At 45.3% G+C, this 14,842-nt stretch overlaps 1 protein-coding gene across 6 annotated transcripts in view; it reads right to left on the bottom strand.

The window, feature by feature from the left end:
- Nucleotides 1–14,842, bottom strand: part of LOC119167205 (sodium/calcium exchanger 3) — a 362,967-nt gene that overhangs the window by 97,196 nt on the left and 250,929 nt on the right. For all 6 annotated transcript variants that reach the window (XM_075866920.1, XM_075866923.1, XM_037418641.2 and 3 more), the window contains one exon: nucleotides 11,599–11,765. In XM_075866920.1, coding sequence (XP_075723035.1) covers nucleotides 11,599–11,765 — 167 coding nt within the window. The remainder of the gene's footprint in view (nucleotides 1–11,598; nucleotides 11,766–14,842) is intronic.

Raw genomic sequence — 14,842 nt, 5'->3', positions numbered from 1 at the left:
GCAAAGCGCGCTCTTAAATATCCAACACCCCAAGCCAGACATCCCTTAATTTCCTATCCCTCTAACTTCTTTTATTTTCCTCGACGGTAAGGGTAGAAGGAAGAAGACCCTAAAAGAATTACAACCCTATCCCTTAAGTGGCTTGTCTGCGTCTGTCTAGGAAATGTTCCGGTTTCACAACGCGGGAAAACCAAGGTGTCCGCGAGGCACGACAGATGTCGGAAAAGATATCCACCCTGACGAGTGGAGGCGCTGAAAACTGCGACGGTACACGTACACATAGTAAAACGCTATTCCATTAGCGCGTCACCGAAGAGCTGTACGGGAAAGCGGGCTTTGTAGGCGGTAATACACACTTGTCAACGGTGGTGGCAGCTCGCGCGCGGGTCTTGACGACGTTTCCGCGCGCTAAGAACTGTCGATCTCCCTCCTTCCAGAGAAAAAAAAAAGTGTGTGTCAGATCTCTTTGCTAAGAAGGGTTGAGCCACATAACAAAGACTGTTCCCACGGGTGTCGCGTCACTGACTGGAACGAACGATTGTGATTCATAGGAATCTTGCAGGATCTAACGCTTTGATGGCGCCTGTTTTTTTTTTTGTTTTTAGAAAGGCGAAGGTGCGAGAAATAATGCATCCCATCAAGGAGAAAGATGGGTTGAAACCCCTTTGAACGTCATTTTGAGATTTTTCAGCAGTTCAAACGGGAGAGTGCGTTTCTGCTTCTACATCGTTCCAGAAACACTGTCATTATGAATCAGTTGCGAGTAGAAACGATGCAAGTGTTGCTGCGTAAAGTGCTCACTATAGTCCTACGTCACTCAATATGCATGACGCTCTTGGCCCCATAGTGTCACTCACTTACCATCGATTTATCGAATGACTCGAAAGACTTAGGCATTTGTAAGGGTCCCTCAGCCAAAAGCCGATGCGTGGTACAAAAAGAAAACACGTGACCTTTTAAACGTGCCTCCTGTAACGCGACCTCTGCGATCACTCTTTCTAAATTTACCACTTTCTCTCGACTAAAGTAACAAACAAAGCAACGTTGGGCAACCAAGGAAAACGAGAAAGCTTGACTGTTTCGTAACACCGCTACCTGCGCTATTACTTTGGCAGTGGAGCGAGAACGAGCCAACATTACCGGACCCTGCGAGCAGCGCGTGTACTTTGTCTTGGGATCGCTCGCACGACAATAAAAATATAAAGATTAAAAAACTCAAAGCAACGTTCACTTGCGCAATGTACAATGTCTCCCAGGTAACCTGCAGCACGATTCAATGGATCAATTGATGAATCAATCAATCATTCAGACAATCTTTATTAGTGACAACAGTAAGGCGAAACATTGCAGGCAAATATTCAGGATGAGGTCCCAAGCTTACAAACTGCAGGCGGGATCGCAAACGGTAATACAATGTAAAAACTAACTTATTAACAAGGAAACGGCGCTTTCTTAAGTGTTGCAAAAACGCTTGTTTCAAGATAAGCATTTTTGTTAAAGAGAAAATGAATGATTATACGTGAAGCGAACCTAGTACATTGTTCATAGCATACCTTTACACCCACAGCTAACTTAATGGCAGTGAAAACCAATAAACTAGTCAAAACTTGTAACTCTGCAAGTAGTAACCTGACTATCGAAATGTCAATGGGGGCATGTTGAAGCGGCATCTAAGTGCCTTCTGTGCTCACATGTATTTCTCTGTTAATAAAGAAAGCCGTCGAAAAAAAATACACATGACTATAGAATGCTGTGGACATCAGGAAGCAATGCCCTCAGGCAGCCTCACAGAGAAATACCAAGTATCAACGAAAGAACGCAGAAAAAAAAAAGGAAGTACAAATCGCCGTATTTTCCGCTACCAGGCAGATCATGCCTTAATCATAAACTATGCTCCAGAGAACAGTGAATCATGGGAACAGTCGGTCGGGAGATATGAATAACGATATTGGTGTGCAATCGAGCACGAGGAATCCTTCCCAGGACTGAAGGACGTCTTTACGTGGCGCCATATCTAGGTGGAAGCAACGGTGTCCTGCCGTAATTGAATGGGAAATAAACGAAAAAGATAATCTATTTTCTGGTAATCAAACACTACTTCTGCATATATACTGCAGAGACGTACTGGGACATTTTGGTGAAATTTCAGTTACGCACTGGGAGGCGTGTGGCTTCCCACGACATTTGAACACCACGGATAGAAAAAACGGTGAGCCCCCACTGTAAAACGTGGGGGCCCAATAACGCAACGTGGGGGCCCCACATTGCGTTAAAAGAAAAGAAAGAAAGGGATACGATGTTTTGTGCAAGTATAAATAACTCATAAGTAATAAGAAAATAAATGTCTACTATACGGTCAATCATGTAACATTATAACACAGAAGGAACCAAATTCGTGGTTTAAAATCAACGCGAAGTATGTTCTTGTGTTTTTGTTTGACACAAGTACAAAACGTGTTTGTGCTTTCTCGCTTTCGTCCTGTTCTAGCGCCGTTTCTTTGTTCAAACGCATTTCTCTTGACTTCAGTCATGAAACACGGCAAGTGAACCGTACCATCCATTATCGTAGTGCCTTTACAAAAGTGCCAAAGTGATTGCCAGCAGTGTTACCTAGCAGAATGAGGTTCAGCCCAGATACATTTCCAATGCGAAAGGCTGGATTTATCGAAGGCTCCATGCATCTCACTATCTATTTTTATGCCACAAGTCCTAAGAACTGTCTGAAGCTACGTGACAATACGCGGGCACAACACTTGAAGGGCATGTACAGGTTTTCTTTTGTTGTTGAGGGACCAACCAGTGACCAAACTCAGATGTACAGAAGAGAAAGAAAGCAAAGTAACACATCAAGTGCATGGACTGTGTTCGTGTTCCTCAGAGATTTGAAAAACATCGGTTGGTTGCCTGTCCGTTGCCATATCTCCCGGGAGAATCTTGAAGCGTCGCTTCCCACCAGCTTCACGACGAATGTATTTCTAGAAGGCAGCGGTTCGTTTGATCAATCCCGAAAGTGTCAAAACTAAAGAGAGAACTGGGGATCAATAAGAAACGCGGGAATCAGGAAGGCGCAAATAAGGTCCGCATCCTTTTGCCGTTTCTTATGCTTCCTGAAGGCTGCCTGTATACCACAGCACACGTCCACGTGAATGTAAATCGAGACAGAAATTTCAGAAACAGAGGGCGTCGCATTCAAAAGCAAACATCGTCCGAAGAAAAACGGAAAGAAGTAAGGAAGTAAGGCGGGGATATCGGAAGTGATGCGGAAGTTCCCGAACGTCTCCACCTCCATTTAATGGGAAGGCGTGGAATTCCCATTGCTTTTGATCCCGTCTATTGGTGTACCGAGCGTAGGTTGTTTGTGTAGTGTACGTACGGTATACTAATCTATTGCGACGCAGTAACTTATAGGGCTGAGTAATGCGCGTAATATCTTTCCCAGCGTTTATGGCTTCTGCCATATCTGTGAAATTTGAACTTCAGTGCTGAAATACTGCCCAAGGTCACCTCCACTAAGAGTGGCCAGTTCCTATTATGACAAGCGGGTTCGTTTTTTTTAGACGCAGCGGAAGAATCGGCAATCACTCTCGCAACCACCATATGTACACACGCCGCGGTAATCTTCACCGACTCGCAAGCTGCCTGCAGGAATTTTGCTAAGGGCCGCATCTCAGCCAATGTCATCAATATTTTGAAACAGCGAAGCACTCCGCTTCCATACACTTGAGTATTATGGGTGCCAGGACACGAGGGTCTGCAGAGAAACGAAGTGGCCCACGCCACTGCCCACAAGCACGTCAGTCGGGCTGCCCCCTGCCCACACGACATCCGGCTCGTCGTTGAAGAGACGGAGGTTGTTCAAAACACCTATTCGTCTTTACTGCAGCATTACAGGCTGAAGCGATGAGTATACCTTCCACCACACCCAAAACTGACAAAAGAGGAAAGCGTGACACTGAGACGCCTGCAAAGCAGCACATACACACAAGGGGGCCTAAATGTGCCGTCTCTACCCAACGAGATATAGCTCTATGTGCCCGCTCTGCAGCGTACCGGACACCCTGGCACACTTGCTTCTTGCATGCCAGTGTATTGCCAGACGTGATCTGCAACAACACACGACTGATAATGAAGGAGGACGGACGACCGAAGACCTAACCAAAACGTGGGAGGCGAAGCTCGCCCTCGAGGACCTGGAAGAGCAACAACAACTCGTCGCCAGGGCCAAGAGGGCAGTAGAAGCCAGAGGGTTCCTGGACTAAGGAGCCCTCCCACCTCAGGGTGACACCGGGCATTGCTCGGGGCACTGTTTCGAAAATAAACGTTTACTTCTCTCTCTATCTCGCCCAGTCGCCTTATAATTTTCCCATTGCTTCTCAAACTTTTTGAATTTTTCTGTCAAATATAGTTATTTAATGTTCATCTCGTTCACCAATAGCGTATTTGTTGATCACTTCGACTATTTGAGTGTTGAAGTGAAACATACGTTAGGGGAATCAGCAAGCTACGCTACTGATGCTTCGGCAAGCGTGCATTCAACCGAATGAAAACGTCACTAGAGAGAATGTTCAAAAGTAAATAGGTGCTTTCGTTCATAGCTGAGAATATTTCGGCTGTACAGAATAATTTAAGTGACTTTGTTCAATTGTGTTCGGTGCATGAGTCATGTTTTTCTAGCGATCAATAAACATATTTTCATGTGGGAGGTTGAACACGAAGGGGAGATGGAAAGTTATGTAGGTCAATGAGATTAAGAAGTTTGCAGCTATAACGTGGCGGCAGAGAGCCCAGGACCTGGTTTATAGGTGGAACATAGGAGAGGATTGATTGATTTGATTGATTTGTGGGGTTTAACGTCCCGAAACCACCATATGATTATGAGAGAAGCCGTAGTGGAGGGCTCCAGAAATTTCGACCACCTGGGGTTCTTTACCGTGCGCCCAAATCTGAGCACACGGGCCTACAACATTTCTGCCTCCATCGGAAATGCAGCCGCCGCAGCCGGAATTCAAACCCGCAACCTGCGGGTCAGCAGCCGAGTACCTTAGCCACTAGACCACCGTGGCGGGGCAACATGGGAGAGGCAATTTTCCTGCAGTGGGCGTAGTCTGTCTGACGATGATCATGACGATGATGGTGATGATATGTTCAAAATTGAAACAATTTATTGAATTTCTCTTTTTTTATTTCGCTAAAGTAACGGCGCTTTGTTTGGCTTTCTTATGTGATGACTATTGATTTGCAAAAGGGGCTTTCTGAAACACAACAAACAGAAAGAAAAGGAGCAGCACGAACGGAAAGAAAAGGAGGGCATTCTCGCAAGACGAACAATAACTGTACCTTACCTACGACTTGAGTCTTATAAGAAATAAACTACGAGTTTCATAACAATTAAAGCAGCATTTATTTCTGCAGGGCAAATGAAAAAAATTATCAGTCAACTTTAGTACTATTTTTTTTTTTGGCGCGGTAGAGGTGTGCCTCCGGATATTGAGTTTGAGTTTACTTTATTTTACCACGCACAGTTGTACAGTAAGTGGCTGGGACAGAGAAAAAAAAAGCTGTATCAGAGCAGCTTGACAAAGCCTCATATTCCCCTGGCAACTATGGCAACAAAACGGCAAAAGCTAAGTAAACACGAGACAGTTTAAACCAGCAATGCATACGTTTTGCTGTGGAACAAAAAGTTGAACAAACTTATACGAATCTGGAACGCACATGCTATACATCGAAAGAAAGAAGTAATCAAACAGAAAATAACACTACGCACAAAATAATAAAGCATATTTAAAAATAGAAATATTAAAGAGCCTAGGCACATTTTCACAATTAATTCCTAATTTATTTAGCGTATTCGGCAAGCAATAACGCAATGTCTGAAAACCACAATTTGTATGCGAATTTGGCACATGCCAATATTCATAGTGTCGATTCTGTAGCTTCCACAATGTTGTCAAGAGATGCCGCCGAGTGTGGTTCCGAACGTGGCCAAATATGACCTGTCGAGTGTAAATACCTGACATACGTCCTCCCCATTTTTCACAGGTGTTTTTTCTTTCTTCAGAACAGACCCGCATATGACTTAGACTGGAAGCATCCGTGTCACAAACTACTCCAATTTTCGAATTATCCGCGGGCCCCATCTTCCAAAGAGGGGCGCTTTTGTGTTCGGGGGACGATATCCGGCGACTAACGACCCAGCGTGGCGCCGGCTTGTCTTCCCTGCACCTGTACCGAAAGGGGCACCGGCGGTCCAAAAAAGGAAAATTACCCCCACATGAGACGGGAGCACGTGTACGTTCCTGAAGAGGTTTGGACTGCATCGGAAAAGGCAGTTGACGTACAACCAGCAACAAGTGCGGTCGTCGGTGTCGCGAGTCTCGCGTAGGCGGCGAGCATGGAGTGACCCGCGCAACGTATTGAGACGGCTGCAATTCCGGGCACCCTCGTTGTCTACCAAGCCGGCGAGATCGTCAGCGGCACCCGTCAACTCCCCTACGTGCACCAAGAGCTGGCCTGGTCCGTATGGAACTTTTTATTGTGACTTTTTTTAAACTGTTAAATTGTTTTAACCAGCCTTTTTTTTAAATCTGTGTAGTTGTGTGCGCTGCGTCGCACGTTGGAATTTCAAAAGCGCCACCATGAGCATTCTGTAATTATTGCCTTACATCTCCTTTGATTCATGTCATCAGTTTGTTAACACTCCGCATGTTTGTCTTTAGCCTGTATCTTTTGTAGTGTTTTTTTGCCCATTTTGTTATGTAGCTGTTCTTTCAATCGCGCCTCAGTGTTATTCTTCCTCTGTTATTTTTGTTAACTCCTGCATCTGCCCTTGTTTCAATTAAATGCTTGTTTATGTGTAATCAAACTCCGTGTCTGCTCTATGAGTGCGTCGGTCAGGCCCACACATCACCACACGTGCAACCCCGCACGGGTCGACCAACCCGCAAATAAATTCGAAATGTGCCACTTCGAGGCCTTTCAGGCGTCGCAGGCCGAAGCGTAAAGTGGAAGCCTGCGAGTCTGCCGCACGTCGGTGTTGGATCGGCGGGGCCTCACCCGAAGTGTGTGACAATCCACTTATCGAAAATCATCATTAGCTATACTTCACTATAAGTACCCTACATCCCTAACATTAGCTGTATTCAGCCACCTTTTTTTTGTTGAAGACAGTGTCTTCATTGTTTCATTCTCCTCCAAAGAGTGTTTCCATTATGTTCGTTTCGTTTGCACCAACAGCCGAATCAACCAGATTTACATTTTGTCGCTTTCTGTGATCGGAAGCCATAAAGCATTTCGAAAGCACACGTGACGTTCCTTCTCTTGAGGGCAAGCGGAATACGAAACTGGCGAAGTTCGCGCTCTGGCCGATAGTATCTGGTCGAGTTCCAACTATAGGAACCCGCGGTTTGCGTGCCGCACGCTTTTTCCCTATTCTCTGCTCAACGCGGCTACAAATGACGCGGGAGCATCCGTTCAACACATGCGTTCTCCCAGATGACGTCACGCTACGTGACCTTATAGCATAGCATACGACGAGAGCTGTAGCCCATTGTGCATGCTGAAAAAAAAAAAAGAGATGCGATATCTAGCCAGTTCGACGCCTTGAAACCCTTCGGTCTGGAGGCTCTTTCATTCAATTTATTCAGGCTTTTTTTTTCTTTCGTATTGCCTGGTTGCATCTAAGTAACAATTTTCTCTTATGCTGATAGTTAAACCCTGATTGGCTGGAGGTAACCTACGTTACTCCAATCACACCCATCGTCATTCACCACACACATGGTTCTCCATTTTCAAAAGCTCCCACTTGAGTACTCAGTAAGCATCAAGGTGTGTCCCACTTTCAAACCACTCTTTTAATCTCGCGCCTTACGCAAGTTGCAAAATCAGCGGAAATACCGTTGGTGAAGTTTTTTTTATGCTGATTACCACACTAAAGGTTGCATTGGGCAAGAAAAGCGTACCAAATTACCCACTTATCTGTCACCGAAACGAGACCATGCACTCAAAGTGCCCGAATTTTCTTTCGGAGGTGACGTCTTCTGGTATTCTTCCTTTTTTCACGAGCCATAAGAGAATTGAATGCCCTATCGCCTGAGATTGTGAACATTTTGGACAACGATGTGTTTTACTACGCTTTGTGAGTGTGATTACATCGTCATTTTTTTTACGTAACCCCACTGCTGTAATGCCCGCTGGGGCAATGCAGGTATGCAGTAAATAGGTTCTAATAAATAATCACGCGATACTCCTTACGGAGCCCTGTTTCAATCAACCGCATTACGCGACCTCCATCGCGTGACCCGTTTCAATTATAACCCTCTTTGAATCAACCGATTTACGCAAACTAAATCCCGGGACCCTCTCTCAGACCTCGACTTGAACGTGATCGTTTACGTAAGCTCGATCGCGTCACCCCCATTACTCCCTCCCATTCTCATCAGACCTCTTCCTCTCTACGATAGTCACGTGGCCTTTTTAAGCGTGATACAACCAAAAATGCGGACAGTATGCACAGAATTTGCGTCATCACGTTTTCCTGTCCTCCTCTCATCAGACCTCTCTCCCTATTCACCATAGCCACGTGGTCATTTTCAGCATGATATCACCAACGATGCTGACGGCGTAGGGTTTGCATAAACACCTTCTCGAATTAAAGAATTAGTACACCACCTTCCACTTTAAAAAATTATGTGGGGATGCGAAGCAGCGCTGGTGTTCCTTCGTGTTTCCATTTGCTGTTTACACTTGTACGTTTCTATGTATGTTTTCATTTGTGTGTGGAGTTGTGCATATGTAGTGTACCGCTTAAGTTGCGCCGTCCCCTCCCGTTTGTGTGTATTACCTAGTGCGTGCCGCTAAATGAAGGCCGAGCGCTGCTATAAGAAAGTACAACGAAGCGAGCGCACACAGCATCATATACGAGCGCGCAGCTGTGGCGGAGATATAAACGGACAGGGGAGGAGAAACGTAGCGCAGGAGCGCTCTGCCACCTCCTTCACCCCACCTCCTCGCGCTCATGCGCGGAGAGGGTGAAAGTCGGCGCATGCGCAATAAAGGTGGCCACGCCGCACACCGAATCGAACTCCGCCATAAGCCGCTTCGCACATGAAAGACGTGAGCATTGACAAGCATGCTTGGACATCTTTGTTACTCGCAACGTTATCGACTGTGCTTCGGCTGTGCCGTCACGCGAAGCACCGATTCAGGCACGCCAATAGGCGAAAGATCGACGATGCGTAGAAACAAAGAATAAATAAACGCAGAGAAAAGACGCGGAAAATGCGGATATTGTGGGGCGCTCAACAATAGCGGGGCACAGCACGTTCTCTTCTGTCGCAATCGACTGGCAAAGAGTTGCACCGCCTCGGAACGGGCAAAAAAGCCCGTCCCGTCGAGCTCGCTGACAGGCGTGTGCACGCTTTTGTGATATATGCGCACAAATTGCACGAAGCGCGCGCGGGAGAAATTCTCAGCTCGAGTTGTTCTGCCGAATGAAATATTCCTTTCTCGGAAACAACAATGCGTGAATGCTATAGAATCATTCGGTTCGGTCGAGTTTCTCGCGCATCTCTCTCTTTTGATTGTATTCAAAAGTTCCGTGACACGTGATCTGGTCTATAAAAAATTCATACACTCCAAGTGAAAAAAAAAAAAAGAGAACGAGTTACTGTCTTTTCGGTAGGTCCTCTCTTTAAAGAGACTGTCTTTCGGTTGTCAGGTCTCTTCGAATAGAGTAGAAAGATCTTTTAACAGAGTTTACGTATTTATTCATATTTTTGAAAGAAATAGATATACTCGTACATGAGTGATATGGAAGCATGAGTCATCCATGCATTAATAACATACATGGCAGATCAGTAATGGTATGAGCGAGTCAAAGTACTCTTTTTTAGCTGCATATGTATGTTCTATGCAGTATGAAACCTGTATATATATATATATATATATATATATATATATATATATATATATATATATATATATATATATATAAATATATATATCACATTGTCATTCAAAGTAATCTTCTCAAGGACTTCTCTCCGGAGCCTCCATGAACAGTTTATCGACGATCTAGAAATCTTCGGGACATACTAAGGTCATCTAAAATAAGAACACCTGTCCATGTAGTGTAATTAGACACGTTGGAAGGAAGGTGTGCCCCCACACGACGACTTCGCAAGTTTTTAAGAACTCTGCGTAAGACTTTACTCTAAGATTAAAATGCAATTTCGACTGCGGCACGAGCAATGTAATTTACTAGCCGGAATGCTCAGTGTGTAACCATCAATACATAGGCCAAACGCAAACATCTTTCCGATTGCGCTTTAATAATCATAGGTCACATGTACTCGGCCTGCCTGGCCTTCCCTTGCCCAAACGCGTCACTTTCCCAGGCCACTCTTTTGACAACTCAACCACCACAACACTCGAATTGAGTTTTAGATCGCACTACACTACCAAAGGCAGGTCGGCGAATATGTTTTGATTCGTAAACTTAATGCCAGAGCATCTGGATTCAGCGAGAATTCGGGTATGCTAACGTTTTTGCCAGTAAAACAGATAAATGAATCATCTTAATCCGTATGCCCGTTTGCTTGCTGCCGTGTTGGAATAGGCAGTGACATCCGCCCAATCAGTTAGGTGACCTAAGCACAAAATACAATTCTTGCGGGAATCTCAGTGGGGTACACTTCTTTTACTGACTAAAGGTACATTATATACACTCACGTACAAACACACGCACTAACATATATGAGAAGTGTCTGACACCCCTTCTCGCAAATCTCTCATCCCCCAAACAGAATAAATTTGAGTATGCGTAGCGCAAGAGCCACCGCACAAAAGCCCAAAAACCATCGGACACGAGCGCATGCGCACCATCACACTCGGGGGAGGGGGGCAGGGATTTTAAATGAAAAGAAGAGAAAAGTGAGCCCCGTAACTGTCTCTCAGGGGGAGGACACCTCAAAAGTAGCTCACGAGGGCTGTGGGTAAAAGAGGGATTAAAAGGATAGAAGTAAAAGGTAAAGAGGTAAATAGAGAGGAAGAAGAGAGCAAGGCACAGGGACAGCTAACGACGAAAATGAGAAGAAGATAGGAAAGACGGAGACGGTCGCAGGAGTCCGAGGATGGGGCACCACTGGCGAGAGCTCTTGTCGGCGACGGGAGATGGCGTAGGGCGAGTGCAGTCGGCCAGAACTACGCTGTCGTCGGGGATCGGCGTCAGGAGGTGACGTAGGGCCAGCCCAGTAGGCCAGAGCTGCGCTGCCGTCGGATATCGCGAGGGCACAACCGGTCGGCACGGAATTCAGCGAGCCCGTGTCCACCATTAGACTCCTATGTTCTTTCTTATATCTGCAGCCTAAAGTTTTACCACCTTACACGCGCAAGATCTTCTTTCAGATACTCAAGATTTCTACGAGACAAGGCGACCGACGGAACACAAACGCATATTGCGTCTGTTGCTTTGTCCCGTAACGGGATTGAGTATCCGTAAGCAACAAGTCTTTACCTCCTTCGCTGTTCCAGCCCCACCCATTCTCTTACGCCAAGCCAGAGAGCATGCACTGGGGTCGCACCACGTGCACGACGTACCTGGTTTCGTTGTTCTCGAATACGAGCGTCCCTTCGCATGGCTCGAAGTCCTTGTTGACCTTGGCCGTGCCCTCGATCGCCTTGTACGGTAGAAAAACGCGGCCACGGGCTCCGCTGAACCGGTTCACCTTGACGCGGTACTCGCCCACGGCCTCGCTTATCTCCACCTGCGCCAAACACGTACGTCTTATCAACACTCGAACGAGTCGGACCGTAATCCGTCTATTACAGCCCCGAAACAAGAGGCATCCACTGGGATTATCGTGGCACATCTGCTATGAGACCGTGAACATGGTTTGAAGCCAAGCGCGTTGACAAGGACCCAAGTAGAGAGGCGACACAGCCGTACTGCATGTTACTCTAAGGTACTACTAGCAACTGCGTGCGTTTCGTCTTCACTTCTGCGGGCTGGGAACTCTCTTCATGATGAGGCCCAAACTAGCTGGGGCAAGCAGTATTCTGAAGTGTTATAACAGCCCACGCTTTCTTCTTCGTCACCTGTGTTCTTAAAGACGAGAGTATTTAAGTGATACTTGAATACAGATTAGTCTGTCTGTCTGTCTTTCTGTCTGTCACACGATTCATACACCAAGCCCAAGTTTCAGCACTTGTTGAATGGCCAGCCATCTGAACCAGCGGCTGCGTTCGTACTTCTCAACATTTTCGAATAAAATGCGAATAATAGACATATCTGAGGCACTAGATCAGTACGTAAGTATTAGGTGGTGTGTTCTTTTACTGCAAAGTACACAGATACGTTACTCTAAAGACTGCATTGAATTGAAGTGAATGCTATTGTCTTATACTCAACTGTAAGTAAGTGCACTTAGTGAGGAGAAACAACAGACAGTAACTTTGGCCTCCTGTCAGGGTATTTCAACAAGGGATAACTATTTGACACAGCTTTTTTCAATAAAAACGGGAGTGGTTACGTAATTTGAATGATGAGGGTACATTCATTTACAAGAAGAAACGGCAGGTAAAAGTGTAAGCATGCATACAGCGCTGAACGTTTAAAAATTAAGACAATATGCACTAATACTAAAATGCTTGCATGTGAGCATGGCAGCTAGTGGGGAAAGAAAAGTCAGTGAAGCATCGCATGCAGCTCACGATGCTCAAGTAAGGCAATATCCATGAACTTTGAGGTTATGGTGCAGTCATTTGTGTTTATTGCATCCATTGTCGAGAATAAATGATTTCGAGTGCGTCGTACTCAACTATGGAAGAGCAGTTAGCCGTTCCTATGCGCTATGTCCCAATGTACAATGTTCATATGCAACGAGGAAATCAAGAAATGAACCGGAAGTTCGCCGTTTCTTTCCTGGTAGAGGTGGGTTTACAAAAAGTAATTATTAATTTAGAGTACTTGGTACTCTGATAAGGGAAAGCTGAAAGCCGTCCCGTGGGCCTGCACATCATGAGGACTCATCGATAAAAATGTAATACTCCAATGACCACAGTACGGTGACCATGGGCTGTGTGTTTAGAAAGAGTGGTTATCGATTTAGAGTACTTCTTACTCTACTGTAGGAAAGCGTAAAGCCGTCCCACGGGCCTCACACTTCATGAGGCCATGCTGACAAATATTACTGTTTCGAAAAAGTCGCTAACGAATTAGAGTGCTCTGTACTCTACAATGAAGGAGCTGAAAGCCATCCCTTGGAAGTTGGGCCTCTCACCGCATCGACAGGCAACAATCTTATGCCGGCACATAGTTCACATATGTCTACGAACCAAACGGCGCATGCATTCGTGTGGTACTCACTTAAACCCGCCTGCTTGCGCAAGTGATAAGAAGGCAGATTAGGTGCTTTTAATAGTCGTATAATGCGAAATCGCATTTGGCGTTGCACTAGCTCTAACACCAGTTCGGCGTCACTAACGGATTGTTTACAAGCAAGTGAGTATCCGTTGTATGTGGCGGTGAAGTCCAGCTGTATGGTATATTTTTTTTTTGGCAAATGGGCGTGAGCCGCATGCACGATTGTTGGAAGAAAAATATTGGCACTTTTCTTTCACATGATCTTTGTCTTTGTGGTTCCTTAGATTTATTCATTTTCATATTAAAAGCAAACTTTGCAGAAACTGGAACACAACATCATCTTTTCAGGGCGAGAGGGCAAAGCTTGCCTATCCGTTTGGCCCCCTTGCGCACGACTAGAGTCACAACACACGTGAGGCACACACGCACGCACAAAAGGTTTAGTAATAGACTTACATCAATCATAATTGTGACAGAAGAATATGAGACACCTACGAGCACAAATGCTGTGTACCAGTCGGCAACTTCGACAAAGACAATATCGACCATAGGACCAAGCTTCGCCTACTCTTCACCATTCACTACATGAAGATGAGGGGACTTCTTAAATAGATAAAACTTTAATCATTACACTGAGAACAATTGAAGGCGGAGTCAGCGTTTGCACAACGAATTACAACCGGTTAGGCATGGTAATCTTGATTTCATGGTAATGTTAAACCATAGGAGATTTTTTCACGTGTACATGAGCCACACAAGCCCTTATAGTATCGTTATTTCTCGCTGCGTACGGTATAGTATACTATTTCCACGCCAGCTGTTTGGAATTTGCTTTATTAAGGCATAGACACACACGAATGCCATGTATTTACATAATGTCTTACCTTACAGAGACGTGGAGGGACGGTCTAACGGTCAGCAAAGAGAAGTAGTCCCCGAGAACGACTACTGGTTTTACAGCAGACGCTCGGCAGTGCAGCTGTATACCGGTTGAGGTTACCTGCCATAACGGGTCTACAGGCGCGCTGCTGTGCGTCTGCTTGGATGGACTTGGGCACATTATAAAGAACAAGAGTGACCTCACTGCCCCGGCAGTTAGGTTCACCTCTCTATTACAACCACCACGTTCTTCCCAACCAGAGATAATTATGTCGAATGGTCACATTTAAACACGTGCAACTAATGACCCAATCGGGTAATTGTTTAAGGGCACTCCAACCATGTTGAAAAGTGGTGAATTACCCAGCTTTAAAGCTCTACATCAAAAACGAGAAAGTATAGGGTAGGGTGAGGCTAAATGCAACAGAAATGTGAAAATAGTGAATTTTATTTTTTATTGCACTCTTTACCACTCAATGTCAATGTAGAAACTTTCCCTTCGGTACAAGATAAATGTGCAGCATAAATATGACCATGTTGCCACAGTTAAACGGGGTGTTTAAAAAAATAAAAAAGGCACCACATGTCTCATTTGCCCGA

This window comes from Rhipicephalus microplus, chromosome 6 (assembly GCF_043290135.1).
Source record: "Rhipicephalus microplus isolate Deutch F79 chromosome 6, USDA_Rmic, whole genome shotgun sequence".
Classification (NCBI taxonomy): Eukaryota; Metazoa; Arthropoda; class Arachnida; order Ixodida; family Ixodidae; genus Rhipicephalus; species Rhipicephalus microplus.
Note: the sequence above shows the minus strand (reverse complement) of the source record. Positions and strands in the feature narration are given on the sequence as shown.